General features: G+C 43.3%; 1 protein-coding gene across 1 annotated transcript; it reads right to left on the reverse strand.

Moving 5' to 3' along the window:
• Positions 1-804: 804 nt before the first annotated feature.
• Positions 805-6,473, reverse strand: LOC106573599 (duodenase-1). The gene is made up of 5 exons (XM_014148779.2): positions 6,344-6,473; positions 4,201-4,363; positions 3,148-3,268; positions 2,698-2,925; positions 805-1,959 (listed from the first exon to the last, which is right to left on the reverse strand). Exons 1-5 carry the CDS (start codon positions 6,390-6,392, stop codon positions 1,825-1,827), a joined length of 696 nt encoding a protein of 231 aa, XP_014004254.1. The 5' UTR covers positions 6,393-6,473; the 3' UTR covers positions 805-1,824.
• Between the last annotated feature and the right edge of the window lie 13,897 nt (positions 6,474-20,370).

A 20,370-nucleotide genomic window follows, 5' to 3' on the forward strand; every position in this document is an offset into this window, starting at 1 on the left:
CTGCTCAATGCAATGAACTGTTTACCAGAAATATGATTGTTGCTTTACTGGTGAAGGGACAACATGATAAAAGCACACCTTATCAGTTTGCTCAGATATTCACAAAATAAATGTGTCCAATAACATCACCCTACTCTACTGTTTAATCCCACAGTAAATAATTGAAGATTTAAAACTGCTACAGAACAGGACTTGAAAGCATTGTTTGACAGATGGAAATTCAGAGGTTTCAATTGTTACCGCATGTAGGGGCATAGATGGCTAATTTCCTGCAATTCTACAAGTTTTTCCATGATTTATGTCTCATATTTATGATTAATGTCTGAACAAACAAAGAGCTGCAGTTAATATCAGAATTGGTAGCAAGGTACAAGTTAGTCCTAAATATAAAAAAAACTAAAAGCATTGTATTTGGGACAAATCATTGAAAAATATTGTAATGAATAATGTGAAAATTGAGCAAGTTGAGGAGACTAATCTGCTTGGAGTAACCCTGGATTGTAAACTGTCATGGTCAAAAAAATTTAATACAGCATGTAGCTAAGATGGGGAGAAGTCTGTCCATAATAAAGCACTGCTCTACCTTCTTAACAACACTATTAACAAGGTAGGTCCTACAGGCCCTAGTTTTGTCGCACCTGGACTACTGTTCAGTCGTGTGGTCAGGTGCCACAAAGAGGGACTTAGGAAAATTGCAATTGGCTCAGAACAGGGCAGCACGGCTAGCCCTTGGATATACACAGAGAGCTAACATGAATGAATCATATGCATAACAATCTCTCATGGCTCAAAGTGGAGGAGAGATTGACTACATCACTACTTGTTTTTGTAAGAAGTGTTGACAAGCTGAATGCACAGAGCTGTCTGTTTAAAATACTAGCACACAGCTCAGACACACATGCATACCCCACAAGACATGCCACCTAAGGTCTCTTCACAGTCTCAAAGTACAGAACAGACTGTGGGAGGCGCACAGTACTACATCGAGCCATGACTACATGGAACTATATTCCACATCAGGTAAATGATGCAAGCAGTAGAATCAGATTTTTTTTTAAATATGAAAATACACCTTTTGGACCAGCAGGTACCGTGAAGAGACACACACAGGTACAGACACACATATGCACACAAACGCTAGCACATGCACTCTACACACATGTACATTGTAATATTGTTGTATGGTGGTATTATACATTTTATATTGTAGATATGTAGTGGTGTAATAATGTTATATGAAGTACTGTTTTATCTTTTGTTTTGTGTGATGTAAGTGCCTTAATGTGTTTGGACCCCAGGAAGAGTACCTGCTGCCTTGGCAACAGCTAATGGGGATCCTTAATAAATACAAAAACATGATATCTCTGTGAGAGTGACTAACAAATCAATGGGGGCCCCTGGAGGTCAGGGCCTCTGGGCACATGCCCTGCGTGCCCGGTTGGTAATTTGGTGATGATAAGGCCATCTACAAAGTTTAGATAGCTGGCTAGACTACCTTACCTAGCATTACAAATTGATTAGCTAGTATGGGTTAATTGAGTGACTGTCAGTGACTGACATAAAAAAAACTGCTGATGCACCACAAAATTTCAAAATGGCACCTTGTGTATTCTACTTCTCAAACTCTCACTGAAAAAAACAAACAACAACAAAACAACAAAAAGTATCCGTATAGGAAGAGGCGGCTCTGGGCAAAGACATTAACCAGCACTGGTAAATCAATCAGAAAGCATCATAAGCACATTAGGATTCGTCACAGTATCATAATCATGTTCTAGGCACCTGGTTGACCAAATTAACAAAATGTTTCTGGTCAGTGACATATCAATTCTTCATGGTGTCATTGATCCAGTCCAGGAAGTCAGGGATGCGCATGTAGATGTAGGTGTTGTTTCTAGTCTTGGTAGACACCACCCCATAGGCCACACCGTTACAGACTAATGGACCACCAGAGTCTCCCTAGAAGTAACACACATAGACCATAATACCGAACAAATGAAAAGGTTGCCTAGTGACTCAAAGTTAATTCTTCCGCTGCTCTACGTTCACTACATACTTCAGTCTGAGACTGCCATTGTTGAAGTTGTTTGTGGTAACCTCAAAATTAGGAATGTTGTACAAAACAAAGTCATCAGCGATAGTTTGCTTATTCCTGGTCCTGGGGATCCAAAGGGGTGAACATTTTTGTTTTTGCCTCAGCACTACACACCTGATTCAAATCATCAAAGATGATCAAAGATGATGATGAGTTGATCATTTGAGACAGCTGTGTAGTGCTAGGGCAAAAACAAAGATGTGCACCCATTTGCACACATTTGGTTCCCCAGGACCAGGATTAAGAAACACTGAATTTGAGTATCACAACCAATTCCGAATATTCAAAACACCTCTTTACCCACGTGTGTTTTAGCTCAACCCATCGTTTTCTAGGACCAATCAGAACGATTAGAATGTATTTGCGTTTTAGAAATCATCGGGGAGCTACTCATTGCGGAGTACCTCCCCGAGAACAAATTAACGTCTGTGTGCGTGGGGTAGTGTTTGGCCAAAGCAAGGAGTTTAGGAAGCCAGGCAAATGAAAAGGCACATTTCCCTTGGAATGATTCATGCCCTCAAACCAAAGGGAAATTATAATTTCCTTTCATTCCTCTCATGTTATTTCCCCTTTAACATTACATACTTTCAGACGCCACTTGCCTGAGCAGGTCCATTTAGTCCTGATGAGCAGACCTGATGGTTGTCAGAGCAAAGTTGATTCTCATCCAGTGTCACGTTGAGGTCCTGAAGCACAGGGGAGCCTTGCTTTACATTCCTGATAGTGTGTCCCCAGCCTGACACCAGACAGTCCTTGGGCACCTCCTCATCTTTTGTCAGCGGGAGGCCAATGGGTCTCACACGGTCGGTGAAAACTGCAATCTCCTCCAGCTTTCAGGCAGAGAGAGCAGGTTTGTTGAATGTTACAACTTACATCCTTGGTTCTATAGTCTATTCAGCAAGCCTGGTAGTTAATTTAATGGTGGTTAACTGTTTGTTACCAATCAATTTCATACTTTGACATTGTAGTGACAATGTGCATTCACAATTTCACCTGTGTAGGGAAAAATAAAAACAATATGCCTAGCTTTAGGTCCTAGCTTGGAGTTTTACCTTGAGTAGCATGATATCATTATTATATTCTTCATCATAATTTGGATGTGGAAATGCCTGTTTCACAAGCATTTCCTGACCTTGCTGCACATTGTGGACTCCCAGCTTGACCTTAATGGATCTGTAACATACACACAGACAGAGGCACAACGCAATGGAATATACTGTAGTCTTACACATATCTGCAACTGACCGTAGTGGACTAACATGGACACTGATTGAAAAGGTCATGTCAATCTACTGTATATTCTTGCTTCCCGCTTGGTTCAACATGTGCTCTGACATTTCCCTTACGGAAAAACCACATGAATTTCACGTGATCACATGTGAAGTGTTCCGAAAACACGTTTTCATGTGATCACGTGATCTTATGGGAAGTTAATGTGACAACATGTAAAGCAACATGTGATAACATGAAACTACACATGTGAAAACACGTGAGCATGTTGTCAAAGATTCCACCTGTACTGCTGCTCCTTCTGTGCACCAGTTCCGGAGGTCTACGTCACCGGCCTCTAGGCGTCACTGAACTGTTTCATTATGCACACCTGATTACAATTCCCCTGATTAGTAATTGTATATATGTGCCTCTGTTCACCATTGTTTTGTTGGTTATTGTTCCCATGTCTGTTGGTCTGGGAGTACCTGTGCGTTGTTATTTCGGCTTTCGTGCTGCGTGTATTGTGCATTAGTTATGCTCCAAAGGGGACGTTAGAAATACATTGTTAAAATGTGTAAATGCAACGTTAGGAAGAGCTATGTGAAGCATGGGGTAGGATAGCCCTAGGCTAAAAACAGTAAAGATAGTCAGGTGTGAAAAACCTAGAGACATTGAAATGGTACCCTATTAAAATGTTGTAGGTGAGATTGCAAGAAAAATCCAATTGAAAGAGTAGTTTGACCAGCATGCTTTCTAATTCTAGGCATAGAGCTATAAGGTAGTGAGTATCAAGGAGAAACAGTTAAAGCATTTAAAGGGCAGATAATGGAGGCCAATGGGCTCCACACATTTTCTATTGGTTTTCCTTCACTAGATAAGCAGACATTACTGACCTCCCATTGCAGTGGGCGGCAGTCATCACAAAGTCTTCTCTCACTAGAAAACCACAACAGCTTCCTGGCTTCAGGTTGTTGGTGACAGCTTTCTCCAGGAGAACCATGTAGGGTCTGCTGTGGGGCACAGCCTCCTTGCCCCCATAGATACGCCCTGCGTGCACTGTGACAACATCAACAATCAGTATCCACTCTCAACCTATAATATCTAAAACATCAAACGTTGTGGATTTTTCTTATTTGATGCCACCTTGCATAATACCTGATTGGATTAGCAGTAGTAGACTGCAAAAGTACAAGACCCTGAATCAATGTGAGCTCAAACTATTGGGACTGACAATTTTTTTGTTATTTTGGCTCTGGATTTGAAATGATACAATGACTATGAGGTTAAAGTGCAGACTGTCAGCTTTAATTTGAGGGTATTTCCATCTCCACTACTTTTCAAATGTTTGGGGTCACTTAGAAAGTCCTTGTTTTTGAAAGAAAAGCAAATTTTTTCGTTCATTAAAATAAAATAAAATTGATCAGAAATACAGTATAGACATTGTTAATGTTGTAAATGACTATTGTAGCTGGAAATGGCTGATTTTTAATGGAATATCTACATAGGCGTACAGATGGCCATTATCAGCTTCATTAAATAGTACCTGCAAAAAACACCAGTCTCCACCTCAACAGTGAAGAGGCGACTCCAGGATGCTGACCTTCTAGGCACAGTTCCTCTGTCCAGTGTCTGTTTTGTCCATCTTAATCTTTTCTGCTTATTGGCCAGTCTGAGATATGGCTTTTTCTTTGCAAGTCTGTCAGAAGGCCAGCATCCCGGAGTCGCCTCTTTGCTGTTCACGTTGAGACTGGTGTTTTGCGGGTAATATTTAATGAAGCTGCCAGTTGAGGACTTGTGAGGCGTCTGTTTCTCAAACTAGACACTCTAATGTACTTGTCCTCTTGCTCAGTTGTGCACTCTTTCTATTCTGGTTAGAGCCAGTTTGCACTGTTCTGTGAAGGGAGTAGTACACAGCGTTGTACCAGATCTTCACTTTCTTGGCAATTTCTCGCATGGAATAGCCTTCATTTCTCAGAACAAGAATAGACTGAGTTTCAGAAGAAAGTTCTTTGTTTCTGGCCATTTTGAGCCTGTAATCTCACCCACAAATGCTGATGCTCCAGATACTCAACTAGTCTAAAGAAGGACAGTTTTCAGCTGTGCTAACATATTTGCAAAAGGGTTTTCTAATGATCAATTAGCCTTTTAGAATTATAAACTTGGATTAGCTAACACAACATGCCATTGGAACACAGGAGTGACGGTTGCTGATAATGGGCCTCTGTACGCCTATGTAGATATTCCATAAAAAATCTGCCGTTTCCAGCTACAATAGTCATTTACAACATTAGCAATGTCTACACTGTTTCTGATCAATTTGATGTTGTTTTAATGGACACAAATTTGCTTTTCTTTCATTTGCAAGGACATTTAAGTGACCCCAAACTTTTGAACGGTAGTGTATATCAGGTGAACAGTTTAGAAATTGCAGCACTTAAGGGAGAAAAAGTATTGGGACAAATTTACTGTAACTTTACTACTTAAAGTATTTGGTCCCATGTGCATAGCACGCAAGTACTACATCAAGCTTGTGACTACACATTTGTTGGAAGCATTTGCTGTTTGTTTTGGTTGTTTCTGATTATTTTGTGCCCAATAGAAATGAATGGTAAATAATGTGTTGTGTCATTTTGGAGTCAATTTTATTGTAAATAAAAATAGAATATGTTTATGCCTCTGTCTCACTCGTCATTATTCACAATTCAGTCAGGATTATCCATAGTCACAGTAGCATCCACATTAATGTGAATGTTTTTAGAAACATTCTACACTTATTTACAATAAAAGTGACTCCAAAATGACACAATACATTATTTACCATTCATTTCTATTTGTTGTCTATGTAAACAGTGCTGTAAACGGTTCACCCGATATGGATGAAACTACCCTCAAATTAAAGCTGACAGTCTGCATTTCAACCTCCATAGTCATTGTATCATTTCAAATCAAAAGCGCTGGAGTAGAGCCACAACAACAAATGTCCCAATACTTTTGGAGCTCACTATACATGTGCAGTCTAGGTATTTTATTTTTTACCTTGTGTGTAGAAGAGGAGTATCAGGAGCAGGTTCAATGGAATGCCCATAGTGAATGGACTTCAGCTGAGCAATTGAAGCGATTGGAGACCTGTGAGAAATGTCATTCCCTGTCTCCTCTTACACTTCAGCTTTAAATAGGCCTTGAAGGAGACCAGGAACTAATCATCTATGCATATATTTTGAGTGATTGACACTGAGAGTGATGAATGACAGAGCTTAAACCCTTTGTGTGCATGTCATTTATTTGAGGTTGATATATTTGCATGTACTGTCTTCGAAGCACTACAAGCAAGACGCCAATAGTAGTAATGTTGAAACTATAGCTATGCTAGTTATGGACTGTAGGGGTCTTTCAGAGCATCATGGGACTGAAAGGAAAGAACATAAATGCCTTTGGGTGACATTGAACAAATATCCTGTGATTTATGTTTTGATAGCTTTATATGATGTGAAAGTCGCTTCTTGTGTGTGACCCAAGGCTGACTCGTAATTTAATCTACTGGTGCATAATTTAGCATAAATCAAGCCATATGGTGGCCTGTGATGCACATACTGTACATCTGTCAAAATGTACAATCTAATGCCTCTCATGTAAAAACAGCAGACAGCCTTGAAGATTCTCATTCCCTGTTCAAGGTCATGGCTCTTATAAATATTTTTTTCTGCCATCGGACCCCAGGTAACGTTATTTAAACTTAACCCCAGTCAAAAGAGTATCGAAATAGGAATTGTTTGGTTTTAGGGTTCATTGTAACCAGTGCTTTGTGATCCGATAGGTTTGTCTGGTATGGGGAAGGCATTAAAGTCCTTTGGGAAGAAAACTAAAGGATCAAGTGACTAGACTCTCTTATATTATATTAACCTGCACAGACGACAGTGAGCGTCATGGTCAGTCAATCTGCTTCAACCAAAAATGGAAATAAAATGATACCACTATTAGGCATTCATGTGAGGCATATCTCAAAAGCAGATAATGATGTATCTTGGAAGCTTGTGGGTTCTAAAAAGTTATTTTCGGTTTGGCAAAAGTAAAGGAGAAACTGACTTGAAGGGTATGGGTACCCTCTGTCGTAAAATACCATCGCTCAACATCTGTATTCTTTTTGAAAATCATCTTTGGAGGTTGATGTACTATTTATTCAAGTGGGTAATTTTGGATTGTAATTTTTTTATTTTTTTATTTTACCTTTATTTATACAGGTTTTTTCTCATTGAGATAACATCTCTTTTCCAACAGAGACCTGGTCCAATAGCAGCAGAGGGAACAAGGTTTCAGACAAAACAACTTACATACACTAACACAACATTAAACAAAACTATAAACACACATACAGTACAACAAAAACATTTTACATTTAAAACAAACGTCTTGACTAAAAACAGCTGGCCTAAAAACAATTACACTCTTCTATGATATATACATCGATCAAGTGTTTAAACTCCAACAAAACTAGATCATCACATTTTAAAATGTTCAGGAGAGAATTCCAGGACCTCGGAGCTGAGTGACTAAAACTATTTCTACCATGACCTGTTCTAATTTTTGGTACTGTTAGAAGCAAATCAGAATGGGACCGTAATTCATATTTATTTACTGACCTGATTAAAAAAGAACAGAGATAAAATGGCATTTTACCCAATATGGCCTTATAAATCAGTGTATACCAGTGTTTAAGCCTATGCAAGGTCAATGACGACCAGCCAACATCGCTGTAGAGATCACAATGATGTGTTAGACGTTTCTGATTTGTAATGAACCTGAGGGCTGCATGATACACTGAATCAAGTGTTCTCAGGGTAGTGGCTGAGGCCTGCATATATATACCATGCATTTTGTTTTACTAGAATTTAGAATCAGCTTTAAATCATACAGATTCTGTTGTATGATGTTAAATGCTCTTTGGGCATTTTCAAAAGCTAAAGATAAACTACTACCACTTGAATAAAGAACAGTATCATCTGCATAAAAATGAACATCCGCTGTTTCAATAAGATCCACAATGTTGTTGATATACAAAATGAACAACAGTGGGCCCAAAATAGAACCTTGCGGAACACCCGGACTGTCACACATGTATCAGAGCTATCTTACTCAAGGATTTAAGTCTAAATCACTTTAAGGAATTTCCATTTTAGATTTTTATTTATTTATTTACTTTTTACCCCTTTTTTCTCCACAAATTTGTGATATCCGATTGGTAGTTACAGTCTTGTCCCATCTCTGCAACTCCCGTATGGACTCGGGAGAGGCGAAGGTCGAGAGCTATGCGTCCTCCGAAACACGACCTGCCACTATTTTACACATTTTGCATTTCTCCCCTTTCTGCATAGTGCAATTTGTTTCTACTTACTTCAGTAGATTTCAGTTCAAAACATAATAATAGCAGGAGGCAGGTAGTCTAGTGGTTAGACCATTTGGCCAGTAACCGAAAGGTTGCTGGATTGAATCCCTGACTTGACAAGGTAAAAATCTGTCATTCTGCCCCTGAACAAGCAGTTAACCCACTGTTCCCCGGTAGGCTCTCATTGTAAATTATAATTTGTTCTTAACTGACTTGCCTAGTTAAATATATATAAAGCAATATATATATACAAAGCAATGAAACAGTTGGCTTCTCTTCTCCCTGTGACCTGTGTGAACATATCAACATCTATTTGTCGGCTGTCTCACACCCACACAAAGGGATGCCGCTTCCTGTTTACCATGCAAACCTAAACCAAAGGTCTGCTTTCTGATACTTTCTCACCAGATGACCCTCCTTTCTCCTTATGTGACCCTCCTGTCTACTTCTCTTGTCCTCATATCAGATGTCAACATCATGGGGTGAGTTAAACTGCTCAATATATGGGGTGTATAAAACCTACAAACCAGAAACAACCTATTTCCCTTGGCTAAAAAGGGGTACCGCTTTGTTTTTGGTAAGCGTATAAACTGACCGCGTAGCCCCAGGTATGTCTATTACATGCCTTCCAGAGTCTAGACTGAATAATACCTTTCATACCTGAACCACAAGCCTTTTATTCTAATTGATTGGAATAGTGTGCAACAGTGGGTTTTGTGAGAAGGAAAGCGAGTAAGAGAAGTGAATGGTCTCTGGGAGCTGTGTGATGGCGTAATGGGAATCGCAGGAGGCAGAGAGGAGCTGGACAGAGAGTCAGCCCAGCAGGAGAGGCCTTTATCGTCAGCTTGTCAGCTTTATTGGGACTGCGGGGATTGAGCGCCGCCCGGTTCAGCCATCAGCCATTGCGGTAGAAAGCAGGGGAAAGTAGTGATAGTCATAAAAAGTCCATCAATAATGGCTAAAATTACATGTTTATTAAGAAGAAAGGAAAATGACAACAATAAAAGGAGGACCTTGATCATTGTGTCGCACATCTCGGTGAATTCGAAATCACAAATGTGGTAGGCCGGGGGTTCATTCATTGTCTACTGTATAGTCGGTGGATGTGGCGTTATTTCTGTGGTATGATAATGTCATAAAGAAGTCTACACCCAGAAACATATGATTGGATCTGTGTTGATAGGATGGAGAGGAACTAAAGGCTAACTTCCTGAGTCCTTCATCAGCTCCTTTCTGATAGGTCTGTCCAGATAACTAGCTACAATGCCTCCAGCCTCTGTCTGACACCATGCAATGTTCATTATAGAAGTAATCCTCAAAACACTTGTCAAGCGTGCTCTCTGAAGCTGTTCATGTGACAGCTGTGTTGTCTATGGGATTCATGGTTGAGAAAGTAAAAATCAAGAGACTTACAATTAATATCTAAAGTCTAGATGCTGTTATTTAGACGAGGGGGGAGAAACATTGGTCAACAGTCTATAAGGCACATAAACTGGATTATAAACTTGGTGGTTCCAGCCCTGAATGCTGATTGGTTGACAGTCATTGTATATTTAAGCAATAAGGCACAATATATATGCACGACACAATGCGGACTGCCTGGATACAGCACTTAGCCGTGGTATATTGGCCATATACCACAAACCCCCGAGATGCCTTATTGCTATTATAAACTGGTTACCAACGTAATTAGAGCAGTAAAAATAAATGTTTTGTCATACCCGTGGTATATGGTTTGATATTTTATTTTTTATTTCACCTTTATTTAACCAGGTAGGCAAGTTGAGAACAAGTTCTCATTTACAATTGCGACCTGGCCAAGATAAAGCAAAGCAGTTCGACAACATACAAAAACACAGAGTTACACATGGAGTAAAACAACATACAATCAATGATACAGTAGACAAAAATAAGACAATATACAATGTGAGCAAATGATGTGAGATAAGGGAGGTAAAGGCAAAAAAGGCCATGGTGGCAAAGTAAATAAAGTATAGCAAGTAAAACACTGGAATGGTAGATTTATAATTTGAAGAAAGTTCAAAGTTAAAATATAAATAATATGGTGCAAAGGAGCAAAATAATAAATAAAATAAATAAATACAGTAGGGGAAGAGGTAGTAGTTTGGGCTAAATTATAGATGGGCTATGTACAGGTGCAGTGATCTGGGAGCTGCTCTGATAGCTGGTGCTTAAAGCTAGTGAGGGAGATAAGTGTTTCCAGTTTCAGAGATTTTTGTAGTTCGTTCCAGTCATTGGCAGCAGAGAACTGGAAGGAGAGACGACCAAAGGAGGAGTTGGCTTTAGGGGTGACCAGAAAGATATACCTGCTGGAGCGCGTGCTACAGGTGTGTGCTGCTATGGTGACCAGTGAGCGGAGATAAGGGGGGACTTTACCTAGCAGGGTCTTGTAGATGACCTGGAGCCAATGTGTTTGGTGACGATTATGAAGCGAAGGCCAGCCAACGAGAGCGTACAGGTCGCAGTGGTGGGTAGTATATGGGGCTTTGGTGACAAAACGGATGGCACTGTGATAGACTGCATCCAGCTTGTTGAGTAGGGTATTGGAGGCTATTTTGTAAATGACATCGCCGAAGTCGAGGATTGGTAGGATGGTCAGTTTTACGAGGGTATGTTTGGCAACATGAGTGAAGGATGCTTTGTTGCGAAATAGGAAGCCAATTCTAGATTTAACTTTGGATTGGAGATGATTGATGTGAGTCTGGAAGGAGAGTTTACAGTCTAACCAGACACCTAGGTATTTGTAGTTGTCCACAAATTCTAAGTCAGAACTGTCCAGAGAAGTGATGCTGGCCAGGCGGGCAGGTGCAGGCAGCGATCGGTTGAAGAGCATGCATTTAGTTTTACTTGTATTTAGGAGCAGTTGGAGACCACGGAAGGAGAGTTGTATGGCATTGAAGCTCGTCTGGAGGGTTGTTAACACAGTGTCCAAAGAAGGGCCAGAAGTATACAGAATGGTGTCGTCTGCGTAGAGGTGGATCAGAGATTCACCAACAGCAAGAGCGACATCATTGATGTATACAGAGAAAAGAGTTGGCCCAAGAATTGAACCCTGTGGTACCCCCATAGAGACTGCCAGAGGTCCGGACAGCAGGCCCTCCGATTTGACACACTGAACTCTATCAGAGAAGTAGTTGGTGAACCAGGCGACGCAATCGTTTGAGAAACCAAGGCTACTGAGTCTGCCGATGAGGATGTGGTGATTAACAGAGTGAAAAGCTTTGGCCAGGTCAATGAATATGGCAGCACAGTATTGTTTCTTATCGATGGCGGTTACGATGTCGTTTAGGACCTTGAGCGTGGCTGAGGTGCACCCATGACCAGCTCTGAAACCAGATTGCATAGTGGAGAGGGTGCGGTGGGATTCGAAATGGTCGGTAATCTGTTTGTTGACTTGGCTTTCGAAGACCTTAGAAAGGCAGGGTAGGATGGATATAGGTCTGTAGCAATTTGGGTCAAGAGTGTCACCTCCTTTGAAGAGGGGGATGACAGCAGCTGCTTTCCAATCTATGGGAATCTCAGACGACACGAAAGAGAGGTTGAACAGGCTAGTAATAGGGGTTGCAATAATTTCGGCAGATAATTTTAGAAAGAAAGGGTCCAGATTGTCAAGCCCAGCTGATTTGTAGGGGTCCAGATTTTGCAGCTCTTTCAGAACATCAGCTGAATGGATTTGGGAGAAGGAGAAATGGGGGAGGCTTGGGCGAGTAGCTGTGGGGGGTGCAGTGGTGTTGAATGCAGTAGGGGTAGTTAGGTGGAAAGCATGGCCAACCTTAGAAAAATGCTTATTGAAATTCTCAATTATAGTGGGCTTATCGGTGGTGACAGAGTTTCCTATCCTCAGTGCAGTGGGCAGCTGGGAGGAGGTGTTCTTATTCTCCATGGACTTTACAATGTCCCAGAACCTTTTGGAGTTTGAGTTGCAGGAAGCAAATTTCTGTTTGAAAAAGCTAGCCTTGGCATTTCTAACTGCCTGTGTGTATTGGTTTCTAACTTCCCTGAAAAGTTGCATATCGCGGGGGCAGTTCGATGCTAATGCAGAACGCCACAGGATATTTTTGTGTTGGTTAAGGGCAGTCAGGTCTGGGGAGAACCAAGGGCTGTATCTGTTCCTGGTTCTAAATTTCTTGAAAGGGGCATGCTTATTTAAGATGGTGAGGAAGGCATTTAAAAAAAATAACCAGGCATCCTCTACTGACGGGATGAGGTCAATATCCTTCCAGGATACCATGGCAAGGTCGATTAGAAAGGCTTGCTCGTTGAAATGTTTCAGGGAGCGTTTGACAGTGATGAGTGGAGGTCGTTTGACCGCTGACCCATTACGGGTGCAGGCAATGAGGCAGTGATCGCTGAGATCTTGGTTGAAAATAGCAGAGGTGTATTTAGAGGGCACGTTGGTTAGGATGATATCTATGAGGGTGCCAGTGTTTGCGGCTTTGGGGTTGTACCTGGTGGGTTCATTAATAATTTGTGTGAGATTGAGGGCATCAAGCTTGGATTGTAGGATGGTTGGGGTGTTAAGCATGTCCCAGTTTAGGTCACCTAGTAGCACGAGCTCTGAAGATAGATGGGGGGCAATCAGTTCACATATGATGTCCAGAGCACAGCTGGGGGCAGAGGGGGGTCTATAGCAGGCGGCAACAGTGAGAGACTTGTTTTTAGAGAGGTGGATTTTTAAAAGTAGAAGTTCAAATTGTTTGGGTACAGACCTGGATAGCAGGACAGAACTCTGCAGGCTATCTCTGCAGTAGATTGCAACACCGCCCCCTTTGGTCGTTCTATCTTGTCTGAAAACGTTGTAGTTAGGGATGAAGATTTCTGAGTTTTTGGTGGACTTCCTAAGCCAAGATTCAGACACAGCTAGGACATCCGGGTTGGCAGAGTGTGCTAAAGCAGTGAATAAAGCAAACTTAGGGAGGAGGCTTCTAATGTTATGCATGAAACCAAGGCTATTACGGTTACAGAAGTCATCAAAAGAGAGCACCCGGGGAGTAGGAGTGGAGCCAGGCACTGCAGGGCCTGGATTCAACACTACATCCCCAGAGGAGCAGAGAAGAATGAGTATGAGAGTACGACTAAAAGCTATAAGAATTGGTCGTCTGTGACGTCCAGAATAGAGAGAAAAAGGAGCATGTTTCTGGGGGCGATAAAATAGCTTCAAGGTATAATGTACAGACAAAGGTATGGTGGGATGTGAATACAGAGGAGGTAAACCTAGGCATTTAGTGATGATGAGAGAGATATTGTCTCTAGAAACATCATTGAAACCAGAAGATGTCATAGCATGTGTGGGTGGAGGAACTGAGAGGTTGGATAAGGTATAATGAGCAGGGCTAGAGGCTCTACAGTGAAATAAGCCAATAAACACTAACCAGTACAGCAATGGACAAGGCATATTGACATTAAGGAGAGGCATGCTTAGCCGAGTGATCAAAGGGTCCAGTGAGATTCAGACAGCTAGCCGGGCCATAGGTAGCAAGCTGGTGGAAGATGGAGGGAGCTCTGTTTTTAGCCACCTCGTGCGTTTCCGTCTGTGGATTAGTGGGGTTCCGTGTGGAAGGGGGGACCAGTCCAAGTTGGCAAAATAGTTTGTTATTGTGGGCCAAGAAAAGTGTCCGATAGACCTATTCAGATCGCAGTCGGTAAGACAGCTAACGATTAGCGGGCCGCAGATGGGCGATCAGGTTACGTCGCGACGGAGGGGCCAGTTGGATAACTCCCTCGGGCAGATAACGTCGGTGGTCCATTCGTGAAGGCCAGATGGGGCTCCGCATCGGCTGTAAAACAGGTCCGGATAGGTGATTGTAGCCCAGGAGACACTTCAGCTGGCTAGCTCAGGAATAGCCCAGGAGTGGCTGACAGAACTCTTCAGCTGGCTAGCTCCGGAATAATGTGTGTTAATTCCGGGACCGACGTTGCCAATAGTCACTCAGGTAGCAGCTAGTTAGCTGCAAGATCCAGGTGTAAATGTCCCGAGCATGCGGTAGAAATCCGGGGAAAGGAGAGAGAATAGGACCGGTATGCTCTGGTCTGAGTCGCGCTGTACAAAGACTGGCGATAGCTTTTCGCGCTAATGGATATCTGATGACCGCTAACCGTGGCTAGCTGAACTCCAACGTTAGCCAGTGAAAATGGCTAACCTCTGGCTAGTTTCTGTTGTGGATTTCAGATTTGAGGTAAATAATACTTTCTTGTTTAAAATTGGTGAGGCGGGTTGCAGGAGAGTGCTTTGAGGTTGAGTTTTTAGAAGAAAAAATGTAAAAAGATATGCGAAGAAAAAATATGTAAATATATATATACACGGGACAAGACAAGAGGAGGGTAAAGGACGTCTGAACTGCTACGCCATCTTGGAATTTCATGATGACGGATGTGAGTGCTACGGGGCGATAGTCATTTAGCTCAGGTACCTTAGCTTTCTTGGGAACAGGAACAATCTTGAAGCATGTGGGAACAGCAGACTGGGATAAGGATCGATTGAATATGTCCGTAAACACACCAGCCAGCTGGTCTGCGCATGCTCTGAGGATGCGGCTAGGGATGTCGTCTGGGCCTGCAGCCTTGCGAGGGTTAACGCGTTTAAATGTTTTACTCACATTGGCTGCAGTGAAGGAGAGCCCGCAGGTTTTGGTAGCGGGCCGTGTTGGCAGCACTGTATTGTCCTCAAAGCGAGCAAAGAAGTTGTTTAGTTTGTCTGGGAGCAAGACATCGTGGTCCGTGATGGGGCTGGTTTTCTTTTTGTAGTCCGTGATTGACTGTAGACCCTGCCACATACCTCTCGTGTCTGAGCCGTTGAATTGTGACTCTACAGTCGTGGCCAAAAGTTTTGAGAATGACACAAATATTAATTTTCACAAAGTCTGCTGCCTCAGTTTGTATGATGGCAATGTGCATATACTCCAGAATGTTATGAAGAGTGATCAGATGAATTGCAATTAATTGCAAAGTCCCTCTTTGCCATGCAAATGAACTGAATTCCAAAAAAAAAACATTTCCACTGCATTTCAGCCATGCCACAAAAGGACCAGCTGACATGATGTCAGTGATTCTATCGTTAACACAGGTGTGAGTGTTGACGAGGACAAGGCTGGAGATCACTCTGTCATGCTGATTTAGTTCGCATAACAGACTGGAAGCTTCCGTTGTGGAACGGGTAGGGGTTGTAACTTCCCTCTAGGCAGGTGCCTGGGAGCCTTGCACTGGGCGCACACAGAGCAGGAGGAAACATAAACCCTCACGTCCTTGGCCAAGGTGGACCACCAGTACTTCCCACTAAGGCAACGCACCGTCCGCCCGATGCCAGGGTGACCAGAGGAGGGTGACGTGTGGGCCCAATAGATCAAACTGTCGCGGACAGCAGATGGAACGTACAGGCGCCCAGCTGGACACTGGGGGGGAGTGGGCTCTGCACGTAACGCCTGCTCAATGTCCACGTCCAGCTCCCACACCACCGGTGCCACCAGGCAAGAGGCCGGAAGTATGGGAGTGTGATCCATGGACCGCTCCTCTGTGTCATACATCCGGGACAGTGCGTCTGCCTTAGTGTTCTGGGAACCTGGTCTGTAGGACAGAGTGAAAGCAAAACGGGTAAAGAACATGGCCCACCTTGCCTGGCGAGGGTTGAGTCTCCTCGCCGCCCGGATGTACTCCAGATTGCGGTGGTCAGTCCAGATGAGAAAAGGGTGTTTAGCCCCCTCAAGCCAATGTCTCCACGCCTTCAGATTCTTGACAACAGCCAACAGCTCCCGATCCCCCACATCATAGTTTCGCTCCGCTGGGCTGAGCCTCTTCGAAAAGAAAGCACAATGGTGGAGATTTGGTGGCGTGCCCGAGCGCTGAGAGAGCACGGCTCCTATTCCAGCCTCGGACGCGTCCACCTCCACTATGAACGCCAAAGAGGGATCCGGGATCAGCCGACCACTGCAGCCGCACCGGTCCCCCCTTCAGCAGTGAGGTAATGGGAGCCGCTACCTGACCAAAACCCCGGATAAACCTCCGGTAGTAGTTGGAAAATCCTAGAAACCGCTGCACTTCCTTTACCGTGTTGGGAGTCGGCCAATTACGCATGGCTGAAATGCGGTACCTCTCCATCTCCACCCCTGAAGTGGAAATGCGGTACCCTAGGAAGGAGACGGACCGTTGGAAGAACAGACATTTCTCAGCCTTGACGTACAGGTCATGCTCCAACAGTTGACCTGAGCACCAGGGACACATGCTCGGCGCATGTAGCAGAGTATATCAGAATGTCGTCGATATACACCACTATACCCTGCCCGTGCAGGTCCCGGAATATCTCATCAACAAAGGCCTGGAAGACTGATGGAGCATTCATCAACCCGTACGGCATGACGAGGTACTCATAGTGCACTGAGGTGGTACTAAATGCCGTCTCCACTCGTCTCCCTCCCGGATACGCACCAGGTTGTAAGCGCTCCTGAGGTCCAATCTTGTGAAGAGGCGCGCCCCGTGCATTGACTCGATCGCACTGGCGATGAGAGGCAGCGGGTAGCTGTACCCCACAGTGATCTGATTGATACCTCGATAGTCAATACACGGGCGCAGACCCCCATCCTTCTTCACAAAAAATAAACTCGAGGAGGCAGGTGAAGTGGAGGGCCAAATGTATCCCTGCACCAGGGATTCGGAGACATATGTTTCCATAGCCGCCGTCTCCTCCTGTGACAGAGGATACATGTGACTGCTGGGAAGTGCTGCATCTACCAGGAGATTTATCGCACAATCCCCCCGTCGATGGGGTGGTAATTTAGTCGCCCTCTTCTTACAGAAGCCGAGAGCCAAATCGGCATATTCTGAGGGGATGTGCACGGTGGAGACCTGGTCTGGACTTTCCACCGTAGTCGCACCGATGGAAACCCCTACACACCTCACCGAGCACTCTCGTGACCACCCCTTGAGAGCCCTCTGTTGCCACATAATAGTGGGGTCATGACAGGCCAACCAGGGTAGGCCCAGCACCACGGGAAACGCAGGAGAATCAATAAAGAAGAGACTGATTCTCTCCTTGTGACCCTCCTGCGTAACCATGTCTAGTGGAGCGGTGGCCTCCCTAATCAGCCCTGACTCTAATGGTTGACTATCTAGGGTGTGCACAGGGAAGGGCATATCCACAGGAACAAGGGGATCCCTAAACTATGGGCAAATGAACGGTCAATAAAATTCCCAGCTGCACCGGAATCTACGAGCGCCTTATGCTGGGAATGCGAGGAAAACTCAGGAAATGTAATAAACACGTACATGTGAGCAACAGGGGGCTCTGGGTGAGCCTGGTGCCGACTCACCTGGGGTGACACAATAGTGCCCTGCCTGCTGCCTCGACTCCCTGAGGAACCCCCCCCAGCACCGACCAGCAGTGTGCCCTCTGCGGCCACAGATGGTGCAGGGAATGACCCCTCCTCCAGTCGCCCTAAGCGCAGCACCTCCCAGCTCCATGGGCGTCGGATTGGAGCTGGGGGATGGAACTGATGGGCCCGGATCCGGACGTCCGCGGGTGGCCAGCAGGTTGTCCAGCCGGATGGACAGGTCCACCAGCTGGTCCATCGTGAGGGTGGTGTCTCAGCAGGCCAACTCCCGATGGACGTCCTCGCGCAGACTGCACCGGTAGTGATCAATCAGGGCCCTGTCGTTCCATCCCGCGCTGGCGGCCAGGGTCCAACGTGAAATCCTGCGCGCTCCTCGTCCCCTGCCTCAGGTGAAACAGACGTTCAGGCGGGTGGTCGAAAACTGCCGAAAGCGGCGGGTGAACTCTGCGTAATGATGGAGTGCTGCATCAGATGACCTGGCCTCCACAATCACCTGACCTCAACCCAATTGAGATGATTTGGGATGAGTTGGACCGCAGAGTTAAGGAAAAGCAGCCAACAAGTGCTCAGCATATGTGGGAACTCCTTCAAGACTGTTGGAAAAGCATTCCTCATGAAGCTGGTTGAGAGAATGCCAAGACTGTGCAAAGCTGTCATCAAGGCAAAGGGTGGCTACTTTGAAGAATCTGAAATATAAAATATATTTTGATTTAACACATTTTTGGTTACTACATGATTCCATATGTGTTATTTCATAGTTTTGATGTCTTCACTATTATTCCAGTAAAATAAAGAAAATCCCTTGAATGAGAAGGTGTGTCCAAACTTTTGACTGGTACTGTATATATTTTTTAAATGTTTTATTTAACCTTTATTTAACCAGGAAAGGCTCATTGAGATTTAAAATCTCCCTTTCAAGAGCGTCCTGGCCAAGTTAGGCAGCACCAAGTCATTACAAAAATTACAGACAAACAACATGAAAAACTACAAGTAATCTAGTAAAAACCGTAGAATTCACAAGAGTATAACAAAATCAAAACAGCAAATTAAAAACATTGACATGTCAGGGAATCAGTCTCAAGATCATTCATCAGTGATTTAAAAATACCAATCGGGACAAGTTCTTCTAGTTTAAAAGTATTTTGTAAGGCGTTCCAAGACGATGGTGCAGAGTACATAAAATCCCTTTTACCAAATTCAGTTCGGACATTTGGAACAGTTAGCAGGATAAAGTCCAGCGAACGAAGAGAGTACCCACCACATTTCTGAACAATAAAAATGCCCAAATAAAAAGGTAGTAAACCCAAAATGGCTTTGTAAATAAAAGTATACCAGTGACTGAGCCTACGAGTGACTAGAGAAGGCCAGCCAACCCTGGTATACAAAGTGCAGTGGTGCGTAAGGGTTTTGCAGTTTAAAATAAATCTCAAAGTGCCATGGTAAAGGGTGTCAATTGATCTCAAACACTGAGCGGAAGCATTCATATATAAAATATCCCCATAGTGTAGTAAAGGCATAAATGTAGCTGATACTAGCCTCCTTCTGGCTTCAAAAGAAAAACAGGCCTTATTCCTAAAATAAAATCCCAATTTCAGCTTCAATTTTTTTGTAAGTTGTTGAATATGCATTTTAAAAGAGAGGCCATCATCAATCAAAATTCCAATATATTTATATGAGGTTACAACCTCAATCTCCTTGCCCTGACAGGTAGTAATAGGTGAAAGGTTCACAGGTCTATTTCTTGCTTTAGAAAACACCATTAGTTTAGTTTTGTCAGTATTGAGAATAAGCTTCAATTGACACAAGGTATGTTGAACAGTATAAAAAGCAGTTTGCAAGTTCTGGAAAGTTTTTGTAAGAGACGAGGCACAACAGTAAATAACAGTATCATCAGCATAAAAATGAAGTTGTGCATTATATGCACCAAAACATATATGCACCAAAACATATTACAAATGGCATTTTAGTCTTACATTTGATAAGGAAAGACATAAACACGTAATATAATATTAATAAAACAATAGCTTTCATGAAAGAATAAGGTTAGTGGAATACATTGTCTCATTCAAACTTAAAAACAAAGTGCAAGTTACATCATGGTATCCTAACCATTACATTATACACAACATTCATCTCAGGGTTGTCATCAAATTTGAACTGGAATGACTAATATGGTACGAATAAGGAATATAATAACAATAATTGGCTTTTACAAATTCAACTTTTTAGGTTATTGTCCTGCTGAAAGGTGCATTTGTCTCTCAGTGTCTATTGGAAAGCAGACTGAACCAGGTTTTCTTCTAGGATCTTGCCTGTGCTTAGCTTTATTCTGTTTATTTTTA

The sequence above is a fragment of the Salmo salar genome, chromosome ssa16 (genome assembly GCF_905237065.1).
Source record: "Salmo salar chromosome ssa16, Ssal_v3.1, whole genome shotgun sequence".
Classification (NCBI taxonomy): domain Eukaryota; kingdom Metazoa; phylum Chordata; class Actinopteri; order Salmoniformes; family Salmonidae; genus Salmo; species Salmo salar.